This window comes from Cnephaeus nilssonii, assembly GCF_951640355.1.
Source record: "Cnephaeus nilssonii genome assembly, chromosome: 9".
Taxonomy (NCBI): Eukaryota; Metazoa; Chordata; class Mammalia; order Chiroptera; family Vespertilionidae; genus Cnephaeus; species Cnephaeus nilssonii.
The window spans coordinates 58,842,052-58,858,772 of NC_137080.1; the positions used below are offsets into that span (position 1 = coordinate 58,842,052).

General features: G+C 41.8%; 1 protein-coding gene across 1 annotated transcript in view; it reads left to right on the plus strand.

The window, feature by feature from the left end:
• The first annotated feature begins 731 nt into the window (after positions 1-731).
• ELOVL4 (ELOVL fatty acid elongase 4) overlaps positions 732-16,721 on the plus strand; it is a 35,043-nt gene continuing 19,053 nt past the window's right edge. The window contains exon 1 of the mRNA XM_079781198.1: positions 732-1,103. Coding sequence (XP_079637324.1) covers positions 1,004-1,103 — 100 coding nt within the window. The 5' untranslated portion in view covers positions 732-1,003. The remainder of the gene's footprint in view (positions 1,104-16,721) is intronic.

Consider the following 16,721-nt stretch of genomic DNA (forward strand, 5'->3'; position numbering starts at 1 on the left):
TAGCACAATTACGTCTCTTTGCTTATTCCATATATATATTAAAAGGCTCTACAGAACACGTGCAAGCCTTCATTCAAATTACAGTTGACCCTTGAACAACATGGGGGCTAGGGGCACCGACTGCAGCGGAAAATCCACCTATTTATTAACTCAAGTCGTCCCTCCACATATACGGATTTCCCACCATGTCAATGGGTAGCCAGACCCCCAAATCCATTCTCCATCACTATAGCTTCCCGAATTTAGAGGGATAACGTGTGCATTTCCCTGGTCCTGGTGGCCAGCACGTGCTGACAGGGGTGAAGGAAACAGAAGTCAAAGTCAATGACAGGCTGAGGACCAAAGCACCTCGTCCAGCTCATCCTTCGCCACAAAACGCCCATTCTTCCTCGTCCTGTTTCCTAAGATGCAACCTGGGCGGATGCAAGGTCAGCCGTGGGAGGGCGGCGTCCTCCTCCGCGGGGCCCGATGCCGGGAGGGCGCGGGAAGGGTGGCACCCGGAGGCGCAGGTGTCCTGCTCCCGCGCGACCCCGGAAGGGGGGGGGGGAGGGGGCGAGGGGGCGGGACGCGCCTGCGCGTACCTGGCTCCCGCCGCCCCCCGACCGCAGCACCCCTCCGCCCGAGGCCGGGCGCGGGCGGGAGGAGGGGCGCGCCGGCCCCCCGCCCCCCACGTGACGCCAGCCGAGGAGACTGGAGCGGCGGCGGCGGGCGGCGGCAGACCGGTGCAGCGCTCGGCGCTTACGGCTGGCGCTCCTCCTCCGCCTCCTCCTGCGCGGAGCCCTGACGGCACCTTCTCCTCCGCCGGGCTGGTCGCCGCCGCCGCCGCCGCCGCCGCATCCCCGCTGCCTCGGCGCCCCGAGCAGGAGGAGAAGACGCCGCTGGGCCGCCGCCGTTAGGGGGGACCCCGGCCGCCGCTCGCCCCCTCGGCCGTCGCCGTCGAGGTCTGCCCTGCCTCGGGGTCTCCGCTCTCTCCTCCCGCTGCCGGCTCCCGCTGACCGCCGCGATGGGGCTCCTGGACTCCGAGCCCGGCAGTGTCCTGAGCGCGGTGTCCACGGCGCTCAACGACACGGTGGAGTTCTACCGCTGGACCTGGTCCATCACAGGTAAAGCCGCGGGCCCCCCATCCTCGGCCGGCCCCGCGGGAGGCGCCAGCCCCGGCGGCTGTTGGGATGCTGCGGAGGAGAGGAGGCGCCGGGCGGCGCGGGGGCCGCGGAGGGGCGCTGGATCCTCCGACCCGAACGTTAAGGCCTCCCCCTCCCCGCGACGCTCTCACGGTTTCCCTCTGAGCTGCCACCATCTCTCTCCAGCTTCTCGGATGCAGGAGCTGGCATTTCAGACGGAGCCTGTGCTGCCTGCCGAGAGCTCGTCGCAGGAGCCGCCCTACTCTCTAAGCCCCCGTCTCCAGATCTCAGCTGACGCTGCTAAATTGTGCACCGGATTGGTTTTAACATTTACTAACACGCCGTGTGGAGAGATGGCTGGGGGCGCGGGGGACTCCAAGGGTAGCTGTCTTTTTTTTTTTTTTGCTTCTTCCGCCTCCTGGTTGCTTTGACACAGCCTGCTAACCTGCTAATATTTTGTCTCGCTCACTCATCTCCATGATAATTTGGGAAGAAAGATAAAGAGCCATTGTTTGGCTCCTGGAGTCTTGAAGAATGTCAGTCTCTGAGGCTTTTCAATAGCAAATGGGTTTGAAGTGATTGCCTCTATGGGCTTTGCGCAGTGCAGTGCAGCCAGGGGGATGGGGGTGCTAAAACACCGGGAAAGAAACGCCTTGAGGAAGGGGGTCTCCACAGCAGCACCCAGAGGTTGTCCTAGAAGCCCACATATGTACAGTTTTCTTAAATCTGCAAACTTTTCCCTTTAGGTGTTTTAATTTATTTGACACGACAGTCGATTGGTTGATCCACGCAGGTCTTCTAGCAGAAGCAGTTGTGACGTTATTTTGACAGGTCACCATTTATTTTATCCGACTGTTTCCGTTGCTTTTGGCTTTAAGGCATTTAAAGGTTTTGAAATAAAAAATTAGGTTAACAGGATTTTATAAATAATCCTATGATTTAAATTGTATAGCCCTTTTGCAGTACTGCACTGCATCCCAGCAGGGGAGGAAATTAACATTCCACATTATGACTTTGCCTCCCTAGAAATGAAAATTTATTCCTGTAGTTTTTGTGTTTGTTGTTAAGAGTACTAAATGGGATAGTGGTTACAGCATGAATACAATACAATGCGTGGGATATATGCTGTAGAGAAAAATGTGTTGCTGCAATTATTTCTGGTTGAGACAAATAATTCTTTGACATTGATGTAGCTTTAACTTCTTTAGAAAAGTGTGTTCTTTTTCAAAAGCTCTCAAGTTTGACACTGAGAAGTAAGCTATTTAATTAGCCATTGCAATTGAAAATGGTTAAAAGACAGTTTTTAGTGAGGTTTTTCCTTTTAAAGTCTTTCTTCTGTGTACTATTACACTGAGGTTATGCCCTACCTATAAGAGCTGGGAAAGATGTATCCTTCCCTTCATCTCAGGAGTGATTTGAGTTATTTAAACATTGCATCAGGGTTTCCCATTACACAATTTTGCAAAGCTCTTTGACAGGTAATTGCACTTTGCATACTTTAGAGTTCAGACATTGTCAAGGTCCTCCAATCTCCATATAGTCCAGAGCCACACCCAGGAGTTCTCATTCCTGTCTGTCATTCCCTTCCCACCTCTTGAGTCTCAGAGAGAATTGAGAGCAAGGATAGAATATATCTTTGCGTGATCGTTAAATCTTTTCTAATGATGTTTTTGGTAAAACATCACAGATGAAATAGGATAGGGTTATGCAGTTGCCTTATTTGAAAGCTTGCGACTCTCGTGGAAGACATAAAATAATATAATATTGTGAGCTAAGACGGAGGAATGAGAGTAGCCACTGGGACACAGGTGACCTCTCACTAGCAGATGGAGGAAAGGTGCCCTGGCTATCCACTTACGAAACCTGAGACTGCTTCCTTGCTTTCTGTAATCAGCTACCTAGTGTGGGTAGATGGTATTTCTTAACTTAGAGGCTTAGTGGGATATAGCCTGTTCTGCCTTGCTGCTGTGTAAAGAGGAGTATTTTTCAGATTCAGGCAGATCAGACCCGAAGCCAGTGGTGTCCCATTTCCTTCCACTGCCTCTTCCCCTCTCTTCCATGCTCTCCCGGTACCTTTTCTTTGGCTCATTAACACTGATCCAATTCCAAGATGATCTCTTCTCACTATAATTTTATGAAAATCTGGGTGAAGGAGTTTCAGAGTAGAAAACTAGTCTCTTAGATGAGGCTGAAGAGAAAGTTGATGAGTCTGATGTTTGGAAAGGGGGGAAATAAAAATGGGTGGAGAGAAAGATGGTCTTGAGAAATAGTGGGTGACTGTTGTGAAAGGACACAAATTACTCAGGGAGAGCAAGAATGAGCGAGACTCTGTGCCTTTGTGTGCTATCATCCCCAGAACTGTAGTTATATGCTTCTATCTTTCTGTTTTATTACTTAATTGAATATTTCTCTCCGCTGATGTTTCTATCGTAGTGTAAACAACATGTACCTATTTTGGACTGTTTATAACAGGAATAGTTACAGTTTTATAGGCTATATTTGATTATCTAAGATATTTTTGTCCTAGGGCAAACAGTTTCTACAAAAATACTATTTTGAGCTATTTTATCAAATGGTAATAAAACATGCCCAAAGCAATGTATAAAACTGGGCTTCTTAACAGCACATATCTAGCAGATACAGCATATGGCCCATAGTTTATTAATACAGAAGATGTTACTTATACTATATCATTGACACTTCATATATTGAATTGAAACTTTGAAAGAGTTGTACGTTTAGAAAAACAAGAACTTTTTCCACTTCCTTATTTAATAGCTTCATATATTTTATTTTAAACAAGTAAACTAATCTTGGTTTATATTATATAGGAAAGTATAGATTGATGTGGGACTTTTTGCCAGTTGGTGGTATGAGAGTAGGAAGTCATTGTGTTTATTATCTCTTCTATTACTTTATGAATATATTAAAATTATTAGGCCTGGTATCCTTGACTCAAAGTGAAATCTAATCAAGAGATGTAAACTGATGAATCTAAACATTCCCATCTGTAAATACCCAAAGTATCTACATCATTCATTGTGCTCATTTATTATTTTAATAAATGCTTATTAGTAAACTTGTATAACTGATATTTAGCAAAAAAAAAAAAATCTGAAGAATTAATAGTCAGCATCCACACAATAAGGCCAAATGTCTCCTGAGCCACCATATTTCTTTTTAATCCCATGTTTTCAAACAGCTATTGTTAATGAAGTATGTATGCACATATATGTGTGTGTATTTGTGTGTGTGTGTGGGGGCGGGGGGATTGACACTGCTCTCTGATCAAAGATATAGTACCCAACATTTTGGTGAAATATTTGTGTCTACTTGGGAGTTGAAGCTAGAGCATAAAAGACCAGCCTTGCTGGGTCCTTAAATTAACTTTGGACGGGGTAGAAGGGAGAGAAGGATGAACGGTACAGGAGGAGGAAGAATGATGGTGAAGTTTGGAAGCTAGGCTTAAATAATCATTCATTCTTCCCACATGTGCAGGCACAGTACTGGGCTCTGAGGAGAGGATGAGAACACTTGATGATTGCCCCCTTGCAGCTTAGGAAGTCTAGAGGGTCAAGGCCATGGTCTGAGGGCAGTGTGATCTGTCAGTCAGGCCTACCTGGGGCCTAGGGAAGGTCAGAAAAGTCCTTCTCTACTCTTCTCCTCTCTACTTCTACCTGTACTGCAGTCTTGTGTTGCGACAAGAATATTAAAGCTCTGTTTCAGAATATGTTTCATCATGGGAAGTTGTTTTGGATACTGTTGGAGAGTTCCTGGGAACTGGCAGTGTGCTTTAGGGTCAGTAAATCATCTGGTTTGCCAAAACTGGGGGCTTGTAGGAGGGGATCTTTAACTCAACTCTAATAAGCTGGGCTAAAAGCAGGTCTGTCGTAGAGAAGCATGTGTCTTAAACATTGTACAGTATATTTACATTAGAATTATTATTTATCACAGTTAATGTGTACATTTTTATTTATGTATTGCTTAAAATAGGTTTTGTTTGTTTGTTTGGATTAGTCTTGGAACCCTGCCAGTCACCATTTTCAATGTTTCTCAAGAAAAGGCATTCCAAATTCTAGGCAGCCAATTAGAGACAAATAAGTGTAGCATTACCAGTTCCTAACATGGGATCTCCTTTGGTCAGTGTTTTCCATGAGGTTCTAGAGCAAGCATGTCAAACTCAAAGGCTAACCTGGGCCAAATAAACTAGGCATGCGGCCCGAGGCCCTCGAGTTTGATATGCTTGTTCTAGAGTTATCTCTCTCTCATAGCCTCCCTGAAGCTTTTAAGAGGTCCATGCCATTTAAGGGTTTTCTGGGGTTTTTGTTTGTTTGGTTGGTTCCTGTTGTTTTTTACTTCACTCCAGTGTGGTTTTGTTCCTTTCCCCAACAGCATATAGCAGAAGTTCTATCACAGGTGGAATTCCGAGAGGGTAAATGCAGATTCTATGTCAGGACATAGTTTTATAGTTAGTTTCTTTGGCTTAGGGAGAAAGGTTTTAAGAATTACACAGGTAATTACTTCAGACAATGCTTTTGTGATCTTAAGAGCCACAAAGAAGTTGGTATTTATGTATGTATGTATGTATGTATGTATGTATGTATGTATTTCAGAGAGGAAGGGCAAGGGAGAGAGGATAGAAACATCAATGATGAGAGAGAATCATTGATCAGCTGCCTCTGCACACCCCACACTGGGGATGGAGCCTGCAACCCGGACATGTGCCCTGACTTGGAATTGAACCGTGACCTCTTGGTTCATAGCTTGATGCTCAAACACTGAGCCATGCTAGCTGGGCAGAAGTTGGTTATCCTTTAAAAACTCAATTTGCTTTAGTTTTTTCTCAAGTCATATGATATTGTCATTAGTGAATGGTTTATTATTAACATAAGTATTATTTTAGATTTAGATCATTTATTATTTTGAGTCACTTATTTTTGTTAAATATGTGTTGAATTAAACACAGAAATGAGTTGTGTAACAGAATTTGTCTTTTCTCATTTTGAATGGCTCTTATTTTTCCCTTTTCTTTTCATTATCAGGACATTTCTCCTTAACAAGTCAAGGTGCTATTGTTTTATTTTCCATTGGAATGAGAATATTAGAATATATATTTTTTAATCACATGGGTTTGAGCTTTTATTAAAGAGAAGGGAAGAAATACCTGGCCTTTCAAAATCAGCTTCTAAATTTCCTTTCTAACCTGGCCAGTCAGTGTTTCTCTGCCCATAGACCTGCAACTCTAGCCAACTGGGCGAGTTCATCCTTGAGTAAAATTTGTGCATTTCCACCTGCCCTTCACCTGAACCCAGCAGTTTCCCTCCTTTATAAAGCCATTCTTGGCCATGGTACCCTAGAACCTTTATTGCTTTATGTGATCCCATTTCCTTTAGCAATTACCCATGTACTTCCTCATACCATTCTTTCTGTGATTTCATTGTCTTGAATTGTTTAAGCCATTATATTTACCTTTTCCCTTTGTATTTTTCTCCCCAATACTAGGGAGTGACACATGTTAATTTCATATGTATTGAGAAGATGACCCCCTTAAACTAGCATAATTTCAAATAGTGAGATATTCCGATTACTAAACACTAGTAAGGTTTTGGACCACACTAAATCATAGAACACATTTTTAAATGATTTTGATCATAAGTTAGTCAGTTGATGTTGACTAAATTTAATGAAGGAATCAAACCATTAAATTATTTATTAGTACTGAACAGTTATTTTCAAGAGATATAAAATCAGACATAATTCTTCTCTCTTCATTGCCTATGCAGCGTTGGGAAGTGTGTGGAACCACGTGAGGAGGGCAGCATGGAATAGAGAAGGGAAAGAACACTGGACTGGGATTTAGATGACCTAGGCCAGTGGTCGGCAAACTCATTAGTCAACAGAGCCAACTATCAACAGTACAACAATTGAAATTTCTTTTGAGAGCCGAAAACCGACTTCTGCGCATGGGCCACGAAGTTTCAATCGCACTGTACGTGCGCGCCCGCACGTGGTATTTTGTGGAAGAGCCACACTCAAGGGGCCAAAGAGCCGCATGTGGCTCTCGAGCCGCGGTTTGCCGACCACTGACCTAGGCTTTAGTCCTAGATCTCCTGCTAATTAGCTTTGAGAGTTTGGTCAAGTCTATTTGCTTTTCCTACCTCAACTTTTTTCATGTGTAAATAGAGAGAGTTGAATTAAGTAATCTCTAAGGCTCATTCAGCTCTAAAATTCTGGATATAGACGCAATTTTTAAAAATTCTTTAAATAGCCCAGCCAGTGTGGCTCAGTGATTGTATGTCAACCTGTAAACCAGGGGGTAACAGTTTGATTCCTGGTCAGGGCGCATGCCTGGGTTGTGGGCTCGATCCCCAGTAGGCACCATGCAGGAGGCAGCCGATCAGTGATTCTCTCTCATCATTGATGCTTCTCTCTCTCCCTTTCCCTTCCTCTCTGAAAGCAATACAGGTATATTTTTAAAAATAAAATAAAATTCTTTAAATACATTAAGCAATTTCAGATAAACATATTGATCAGTAATTCAAAAATCTCATTCTATGCAATAATTACTATCTTTCCAACAAAACAGTTATCAGTACCGCCCAAATTGAAGTAACATTCATATTTAGTCTTATTTTACTTTCTCTGGTATTTAAGAAATAAGTAAAGGAACAGAAAAACAAAAGGATACAGATATTTAAGCAACTGCATTGACATAGCACTGTTATAGCACATAGTACTGCTGTAATACTGTACCTATTTAATTATCTAAATACTAACCAAGATTAACTATTTTGCCAAGAGTAGCAGCAATAATATTAAAGAATAGGTTCATTATACATTATACATATAATGTATACAATCATACATTACATTTATTATGTAATATGCAATTGCTGAGGATGCTTGTTACATGGTCTTGGGCAAGTTATTCATGGTTCTTTGGGTCTCATATTTCTACCTAAATCATGAGAGGCTTGAACTTACTATGAACCAAGGGGTAACAATTTGATTCCTGGTAACAGTACATGATCTTTTAAGACCACTTGATTGAATCTTCAGAATAGCTCTAAAGCAATGGCTTCTATAGTTGAAATTTAATGTTTATATTTTTTCTATAAAAATGCAAAATTTTATCATACATCATTCCAAAAGATTTTCAATTATAGACACTTTATCTTTGAGAATTTCTAATTTATATTTGGAAGTGTGATGTAAAATTTTTGTAAAATTACTAAAAATACATAGGTCTTGGGGAAAACAAAATAAACTAAATGGCTTTCGTGTGTGTTTCTTAACTGAGAGAGTAATTTTTTTAAAAATCTTACATTTGTTATATATTTTCTTCACAGAATATTGTCATTTATTCTATTTTAATTAGAATATAAGTCTTTTCTAATAAATCTTTATTGTTCAGATTATTACAATTCTTCCTCCTTTTTCCCCCCATAGCTCCCCTCCACCTGGTTCCCACCCCACCCTCTGCCCTTACCCGCCCCCACTGTCCTCATCCATAGGTGTACGATTTTTGTCCAGTCTCTTCCCGCACCCCCCACACCCCTTTCCCCCCGAGAATTGTCAGTCCACTCCCTGTCTATGCCCATGATCCTATTATATTCACCAGTTTATTCTGTTCATCAGATTTTTTATTCATTTGATTTTTAGATTCACTTGTTGATAGATATGTATTTGTTGTTCATAATTTTTATCTTTACCTTTTTCTTCTTCTTCCTCTTCTTAAAGAATACCTTTCAGCATTTCATATAATACTGGTTTGGTGGTGATGAACTCCTTTAGCTTTTTCTTATCTGTGAAGCTCTTTATCTGACCTTCAATTCTGAATGATAGCTTTGCTGGGTAGAGTAATCTTGGTTGTAGGTTCTTGCTATTCATCACTTTGAATATTTCTTGCCACCCCCTTCTGGCCTGCATAGTTTCTGTTGAGAAATCAGCTGACAGTCGTATGGGTACTCCTTTGTAGGTAACTGTTTTTCTCTTGCTGCTTTTAATATTCTCTCTTTGTCTTTTGCTCTTGGCATTTTAATTATGATGTGTCTTGGTTTGGTCCTCTTTGGATTCCTTTTGTTTGGGGTTCTGTGCACTTCCTGGACTTGTAAGTCTATTTCTTTTAGCAGGTAGGGGAAGTTTTCTGTCATTATTCCTTCAAATAGGATTTCAATATATTGCTCTCTCTCTTCTTCTGGCACCCCCATAATTCGGATGTTGGTACGCTTGAAGTTGTCCCAGAGGCTCCTTACACTATCTTCATATTTTTAGATTCTTTTTGCTTTTCTGGTTGGGTGTTTTTTGCTTCTTTGTATTTCAAATCTTTGACTTGATTCTTGTGGTCCTCTAGTCTCCTGTTGGATCTCTGTATATTATTCTTTATTTCAGTCAGTGTATGCTTAATTTCTAGTTGGTCCTTTTTCATATCCTCGAGGGTCTCACTTAATTTATCGGCAGTTTCTTGAAAATTCTTGAAAAACCTTATAACCGTGGTTTTGAACTCTATATCCAGTAGTTTGCTTTCCTCCATTTCTTTCATTTGTGACCTGTTTCTTTGTCTCCGCATTTTGGCTGCTTCCCTGAGTTGATAGAGTGGCTTTGTGTGCTAGGTGTCCTATAGGGCCCAGTGGCTCAGCCTCCTAAGGTGGACACTCATGGTGCACCCCTTTGTGGGCTGTGTGCACAGTCTTGTTGTAGTTAAGCCTTGATTGTTGTTGGTATCACTGGGAGGAATTGACCTCCAGGTCAATTGGCTATGAGGATCAGTTGTGTCTGTGATGGGAGAACTTCTGTGCTGGAGACACCCTTATGGGGCAAGACTTGCTTCAGTGGGGCTTTGGTGCTCACTGAGTCTGCCCCCTGAGTGTGTCTCTTATGGATCTGAAGAGTTGTAGTCTGGATGGTCTCTCTCTGACCACTGGGAACATTGGCTCTTGGATCTCCAAGGAGAGAGGCCACCCAGCAGGAGCTATAGAGAGATCTGCAGATTCCTTCTCTTTGTTTGGGGTTTGGAGGTGCCCAGATGAGGCCCAGCTGTGAAGCAATGAAAGCTGCTGTTGAGCCTTGGGTCTTCTTTTGGAGGCTCTGGGGCTCTTTGACCCAGCTGCAGTACGTTAGGTTTCAGATTGCAAAGGGCCAGGCCATTCATATGCAAAAGCCTCTGCGCACAAATTGGTTGGGGCGGGGTCTCAGGGAATCACCCTGGGGTGAAGCAAACAGCAATGGCTGACCGTCAGCCCTGCCTGGAAGATGACCTGTGTCTCTGTGTCCCGTGGCACTGTGCAGGGACAATGATCGCTGCAAGCACCTCTGAGAGAAAGCTGCCCTCAAGTTCCGCCTGATGCCAGACAGTCCAGTTTCTCCCCATATGAGTCCGGGTCCCCAGAGTCTCGCCTGGAACTGGAGTTCAGAGCAGTCGGAAGCTTGTGTCTCCCTCCCGATTGAAAAAGACAACAGCGTACTCAGTTGCCAGCCCTTTCCGCGCCTCCGTACCTCTGCACTTCACTTCTGCACCTCCGCTCCTCCTCCGAGTCTCAGTGTGCTTTTCTCTTTCCTTCTAGTTGTAGAATTTCCACTCAGCCAGCCTTCCCGTGGTTCTGGATGATACCCGTTTTGTCTTTTGTTGTAGTTTTGAAGTGGTTGTGCGAGGCAGCAAGTTCAGGTGTTTACCTATGCCTCCATCTTGGTTTCTCCCTAGAATATAAGTCTTGGAATTTGAAATGCAAATGCATTAATCCACTGAAGGAATCAGTTACTTTTGCATGTGATGACATATAGGCATTTGTGATTTTGAACTGGAATAGTCAAAGTAAGCTTCTTTGTTTTCATTTTTATTTGTTTACTAGCGTTCCCGTTGCAGGAAAAATCCTGCAATAGGGTTTCCTGCTGCACTCTACCCCACCCTGCCTGCTCTCCTCCCTTGTCCCCCGCCCCGCCTTCTCCGCCAGCCCGCCCGCTCTTTTCCCTTCTCCCCCGGCCCCGCCTCTGCTCCTCCCTTCTCCCCCGCCCCGCCTTCTCTGCCAGCCAGCCCGCTTTTCCCTTCTCCCAAGGCACCACCTCCGCCCCTCCCTTCTCCCCCGCCCCGCCTTCTCCGCCAGCCTCCCTGCTTTTCTCCCTTCTCCCCCGGCCCCGCCTCCGCTCCTCCCTTCTCCTCCCCCCAGCTTGCTTGCTTCTCCTCAGCTTTGCTCCCTTCTGCAGCTCTTGGCTTCTTTCTACGCTGTCTTGATATGCAAATTAGCCACCATCTTTGTTGGGGTAATTTGCATACTCGTCCTGATTGGTTGATGGGCGTGGCGAAGGTTTGGTCAATTTGCATATTTGTCTATTATTAGGTAGGATTAACTGAAAACTTAGGCACAAGATATGTATTAAAGAATTTCATAGATTTTTACATATACATGTTCATAGCAGCATTATTCATGATAGCTAGGAGGTGAAAGCAACCCAAATGTCCAGTGATGGATGGATGAACAAGATATGGTATATACATACAATGGAATATTATCCAGCCTTACAAGGAAGGACATTCTGGCATATGCTACAACATAAATGAACTTTTTTTCATTATGCTAAGTGAAAAAAGCCAGGCACAAAAAGACAAATACTTACATGAGATCTTTACAGTAGTCAGATTCATAGAAACAGAAAAGGGCTAGGGGAGAGGAGGAGATGGGGAGTTGTTTAATGGTACAGAGTTTCAGTTTTGCAAGAAGAAAAAGTTCTGGAGATTGGTTGCACAACAATGTGAATATACTTAACACTGTTGAACTATACACTTAAAAATGGCTAAGGTGGTAAATTGTAAATGTTTTTTATCACAATTAAAATAAATTTACCATATGTAATTAATATGGTAAATTAATTAAGCACCTCTCGAAATTATCTTTATTCAGTGTTCAGTGATAAATAAGTTGATTCTTTTATTTTTTTCAGCTTTTAGTAAAAATGGCTTTATAAAAAGTGTGCATAGCTGTTGCCTTAACAGAAGTCCCTAGGGGCTAGAGAGTAGCAGATAACAAGGAAGACAACCTTGCCTTTGTATTTTGCTTTCCAATTTTACCAAGAACTTCACAACAACCTGGGAGGTAGGCCTGGCAAGCATTGTTATTTCCATATGTGTGGAAGTCCTTGAGAGTCATAGAAGCTAAATAACTTACTGATGAACACTATATTGGAAATGGGTCTAAACAGATCATTTTGTTACCCATCACACTAGCCAAGCAGGAAAGCAATAATCAGCCCTCTGACCTGTTTATGTTTTCTTATATTACATATATATACACACACACACACACACACACATATATATATATATATATATATATATATATATATATATATATATATATATTTTTTTTTTTTTTTAATCCTCATTTAAGGAAATGTTTTTTTATTGATTTTAGAGAGAGAGTGAGAGAAAGATTGATTGTTTGCCTCCTGTATGTGCCCCAACCTAGGTGTCAACCTGCAACCTAAGTATGTGCCTTGATCAGGAATTGAACTCACAACCTTTTGGCGTGCTAGATGATGCTCCAACCAACTAAGCCACCCAGCCAGGGCTATTTTACTTTATCTTAACTGCTATCTCATCTACAAAGTATCACTATTTAGAATACTAAATCTGAGCAAAGTCATTATACCACCAGAGATAATCTAAAGAAAGACATCTGAAATGCTCAAAGAGACTGTAAAGACTGTTGTATAAGATTAAATTAAAAAGTGACATTTAGCCCTAACCGGTTTGGCTCAGTGGATAGAGCATTGGCCTGCGGACTGAAGGGTCCCGGGTTCGATTCCGGTCAAGGGCATGTACCTTGGTTGCAGGCATATCCCCAGTAGGTGGTGTGCAGGAGGCAGCTGATCGATGTTTCTCTCTCATCGATGTTTCTAACTCTCTATCCCTCTCCCTTCCTCTCTGTAAAAAATCAATAAAAAATATTTTAAAAAAAGAAGTGATATTTATTTATATAAATTTATATGTTTACTAGAGGCCCGATGCACAAAATTTGTGCAAGAGTAGGCCTTTCTTCCCCCGGCTGCTGGCACCAGCTTCCCTCTGGCACCCGGGACCCGGGCTTCCCTTGCAGCCCCCGCTTCGTCCAGAAGGACGTCCAGTCTAATTAGCATATTATGCTTTTATTATTAAAGATATCATATATATGAATATATTGTATAATTTACATATAAAATATAAAAAGTGGTATTTAGCTTGAGAAGGTGAAGTTGATTTCCATATGGTGGAGTAGCTAGAACCTTAAAAAATATATCAAAGTGAATTATGCAAGTGTTTGCCAAATTTTATAATATAAAAACTAGAAGCTATTGTTAATTAGTGAAAAGGAATAAATTCAGGATGTACAGTGGATATTCAGTTTATAGAACTGTTAGCAAGAGAAGATTTTGGCCAAACTTCCCATTTAAACACATATACACACTCCAATTGTATCTTCAGTCTTTTTTTGCTAGTGGGAAACACCATTTCAATCTTCTTAAAGCCTTAAATTAGTATCATTGGCAGCACAAAAGGGGATGTTTGGACTCTGAATTCCCAGATTAGCACAGGGAGGAAGTTTCATTAAATTTCTGAAAATCTCAGCAAAATGTGAAAACTGTGTGAGAAGGAAACTATTTATCTGCATTCTATCTTGGCTCCCAGGATATGAGGCATTACTAGTATTCCTCTGTATCTATTATACTGTATATATCTTTCCCCCCAGATCTCTTCTTGTACCACATCTCCTCCCACCTGGGTATTGTTTCTTCTTTCCCTAGGAACTGGCTTTTATGAATATGCATTAAAAAATATATTGGGGTAGCATTGGTTAATAACATGTTTCAAGTCTACAGTTCTATATTGTATCATCTGTACATTGCATTCTGTGCTCACCACCCAAAGTCTAATCTTCATCCTCCCAATCCCTTCTCCTCTTGTCATTTTTTTTAAGCCACAAATTTAGCTATAATATAATCTGCACATGGTGAAACTCACTGCTACTTATTGAGCTTCTATTATAGGACCATATGGACTATAGAATGCTGTAGTGTGCATTTTATACACCTTATCTTTTTTTAAAAATATATTTTATTGATTTTTTTACAGAGAGGAAGGGAGAGGGATAGAGAGTTAGAAACATCGATGTGAGAGAAACATTGATCAGCTGCCTCCTGCACACCCCCTACTGGGGATATGCCTGCAACCAAGGTACATGCCCTTGACCGGAATCGAACCTGGGACCCTTCAGTCCGCAGGCTGATGCTCCATCCACTGAGCCAAACCGGTTTCGGCTATACACCTTATCTTATTTAATGTTCATAGAATCCCTGTAAGGTAGGTAGTATTTTACTATTCTATGATGAAGAAATAGACTTAAAACTACACAGCTGGAAAGTAACAGAGCTGGATTGAATCTTCTCCTTTATGTGAGTGACCTTTTCATGCAGCAGTACAACCTCCCTATTCATCCAACAAATACTGCTGTATTGCCCACTGATAACAGTGAACATTTATTGGATGCTTACTGAGTTCCAGGCACTGTGTCCAGTGATTTTTATATATATTATTACATTTAATTCTCATTTTCCTTTCACCTAGGTACTATTATCCCCATTTTCCAAGTGAGTAAACCAATTTTCCCCGGATTATCCATCTTGTACCTACTCTCCCAAATTAAACCTCATAATAATTAGTCTTCAGCTTGAATGACATAGTCACTCAGCCCATCTGTGTTACTGTCTTTTCTCCTGCACAGCCTCTGAATGCATCCTTATTTATCTGCTCTCTATGGGAAATCCTATAATTTCTCTCACTCTCTACTTTTATTCCGATCTCTGTCTAGGCAAACTTGGAACCAAATTCTTTTTTACTCTGCTTTTTAACTTCTCCCTTATTGTTTTAGGCTCTTCGCTGACTGTTAGAAACTGAGTTAGATGAAACATTTTTGCCCTCTTGTTCTAACCCCGTGCTGGACTCCTCTCAGGCCATTTGTCCCCTCCTGCTTCAGGTACCACAGTTCACCCTTGCCTTGCTGGTGACAGTCTCCTTCCTGTCTGCCCATCACACACTGACCGCTTGGTCATTTTGTAACCCACTTTCTGCCTGGACCACCTCTACATTCTGCCAAAGCTGCCCTTTCCTTAAATTCATCCTCTTCCCTGTGTACCTAGGAGGTTAAAGCAGAAATTTCCCTGCTCATCACCCTGACTCGGTAGGAAATTGATCTGACTCTCATTTACCCACTACTTTCAGAATCTGTATTTTTTTCCAGAGTATATTTCTGGTCGTACCCTGTCCCACTGTATCAAGTTATGTGAAGACCCTTTCTCCTCCATTTCTGCCCTTTTTACCTCACCTGATGCCCAAGCTCTTACTTGGCTTGGAGAATATATTAAGCATCATATTTTAGATTAGAACCTAGAAGAGTCCTTATGGTGTTATTTAGTTTATTCCTGTCATAGAGATAAGATCTTTCTCAACCTCTTCTTGACAACAGTTATTTACATTTTTTATTAAAAATTTATTTTAACACAGGGCTGAGGCTGCTTATATATACCAGGTATTATTAGAGAGATACTTTAAGAAATAAGGGCCCTCATGACATTATAGTAAATGGAGAAAGACATGACTACCTCCTTAAGAAAAAGACTGTAGTTTGCCTTTTAGGCGCTTTTAAGTGCAGTGTCACATGGAGTAACTATTATTTTTGTCTAGTCTGTAAAAGAAAATGGATTTTTATTTTTTTATTTTTTATTTTTTAATATTTTATTGATTTTTTTTACAGAGAGGAAGAGAGAGGGATAGAGAATTAGAAACATCGATGAGAGAGAAACATCAATCAGCTGCCTCTTGCACACCCCCTACTGGGGATGTGCCCACAACCAAGGTACATGCCCTTGACCAGAATTGAACCTGGGACCCTTGAGTCCGCAGGCCGACGCTCTATCCACTGAGCCAAACCGGTTTCGGGGGGAAATGGATTTTTAACAATACCACTTACATATCAATGATTAGTAGCCAGGTGTAAAGAAAATGGAGTTGATTTGACACTGTTGGTTCTAACTTAAGGAGAATGAATAGTTTCAGAGAATGTGTTGTATATACTTCTTGATGTCTTGAATACCAATGTCTCTAGTTGGTTGTCAGACTTGTGTTTTGCTTTTGTTTATGGTAGGTGAAATAGACTTGTTAGAAGAGAAAGAAGTGGCTGATTTCAGGTAGATTCTAGGAAAAATTAAACAAACTTTTGTGATTTGGTTATATAGTATATAAAGTAGGCCCGTATTTCTTTATACATATATTTATTTCAGAGAGAGGAAGGGAGAGAGAGAAACATCAATGATAAGAGAGAATCATTGATTAGCTGCCTCTTGCATGATTCCTACTGAGGATCGAACTTGCAACCCGGCATATGCTCTGACTGGGAATCGAACCCTGACTTCCTGGTTCATAGGTCAATGCTCCACCACTGAGTAACACTGGCCAGGCAAACTAGCAGTTCTTCTTAGACTTTAATATGTAAAATCACTTGGGAATCATATTAAAATACAGATTCTGGCTTAGTAGGTCTGAAGTGAGACCTGAGATTCTGCTAGCAAGCTTCC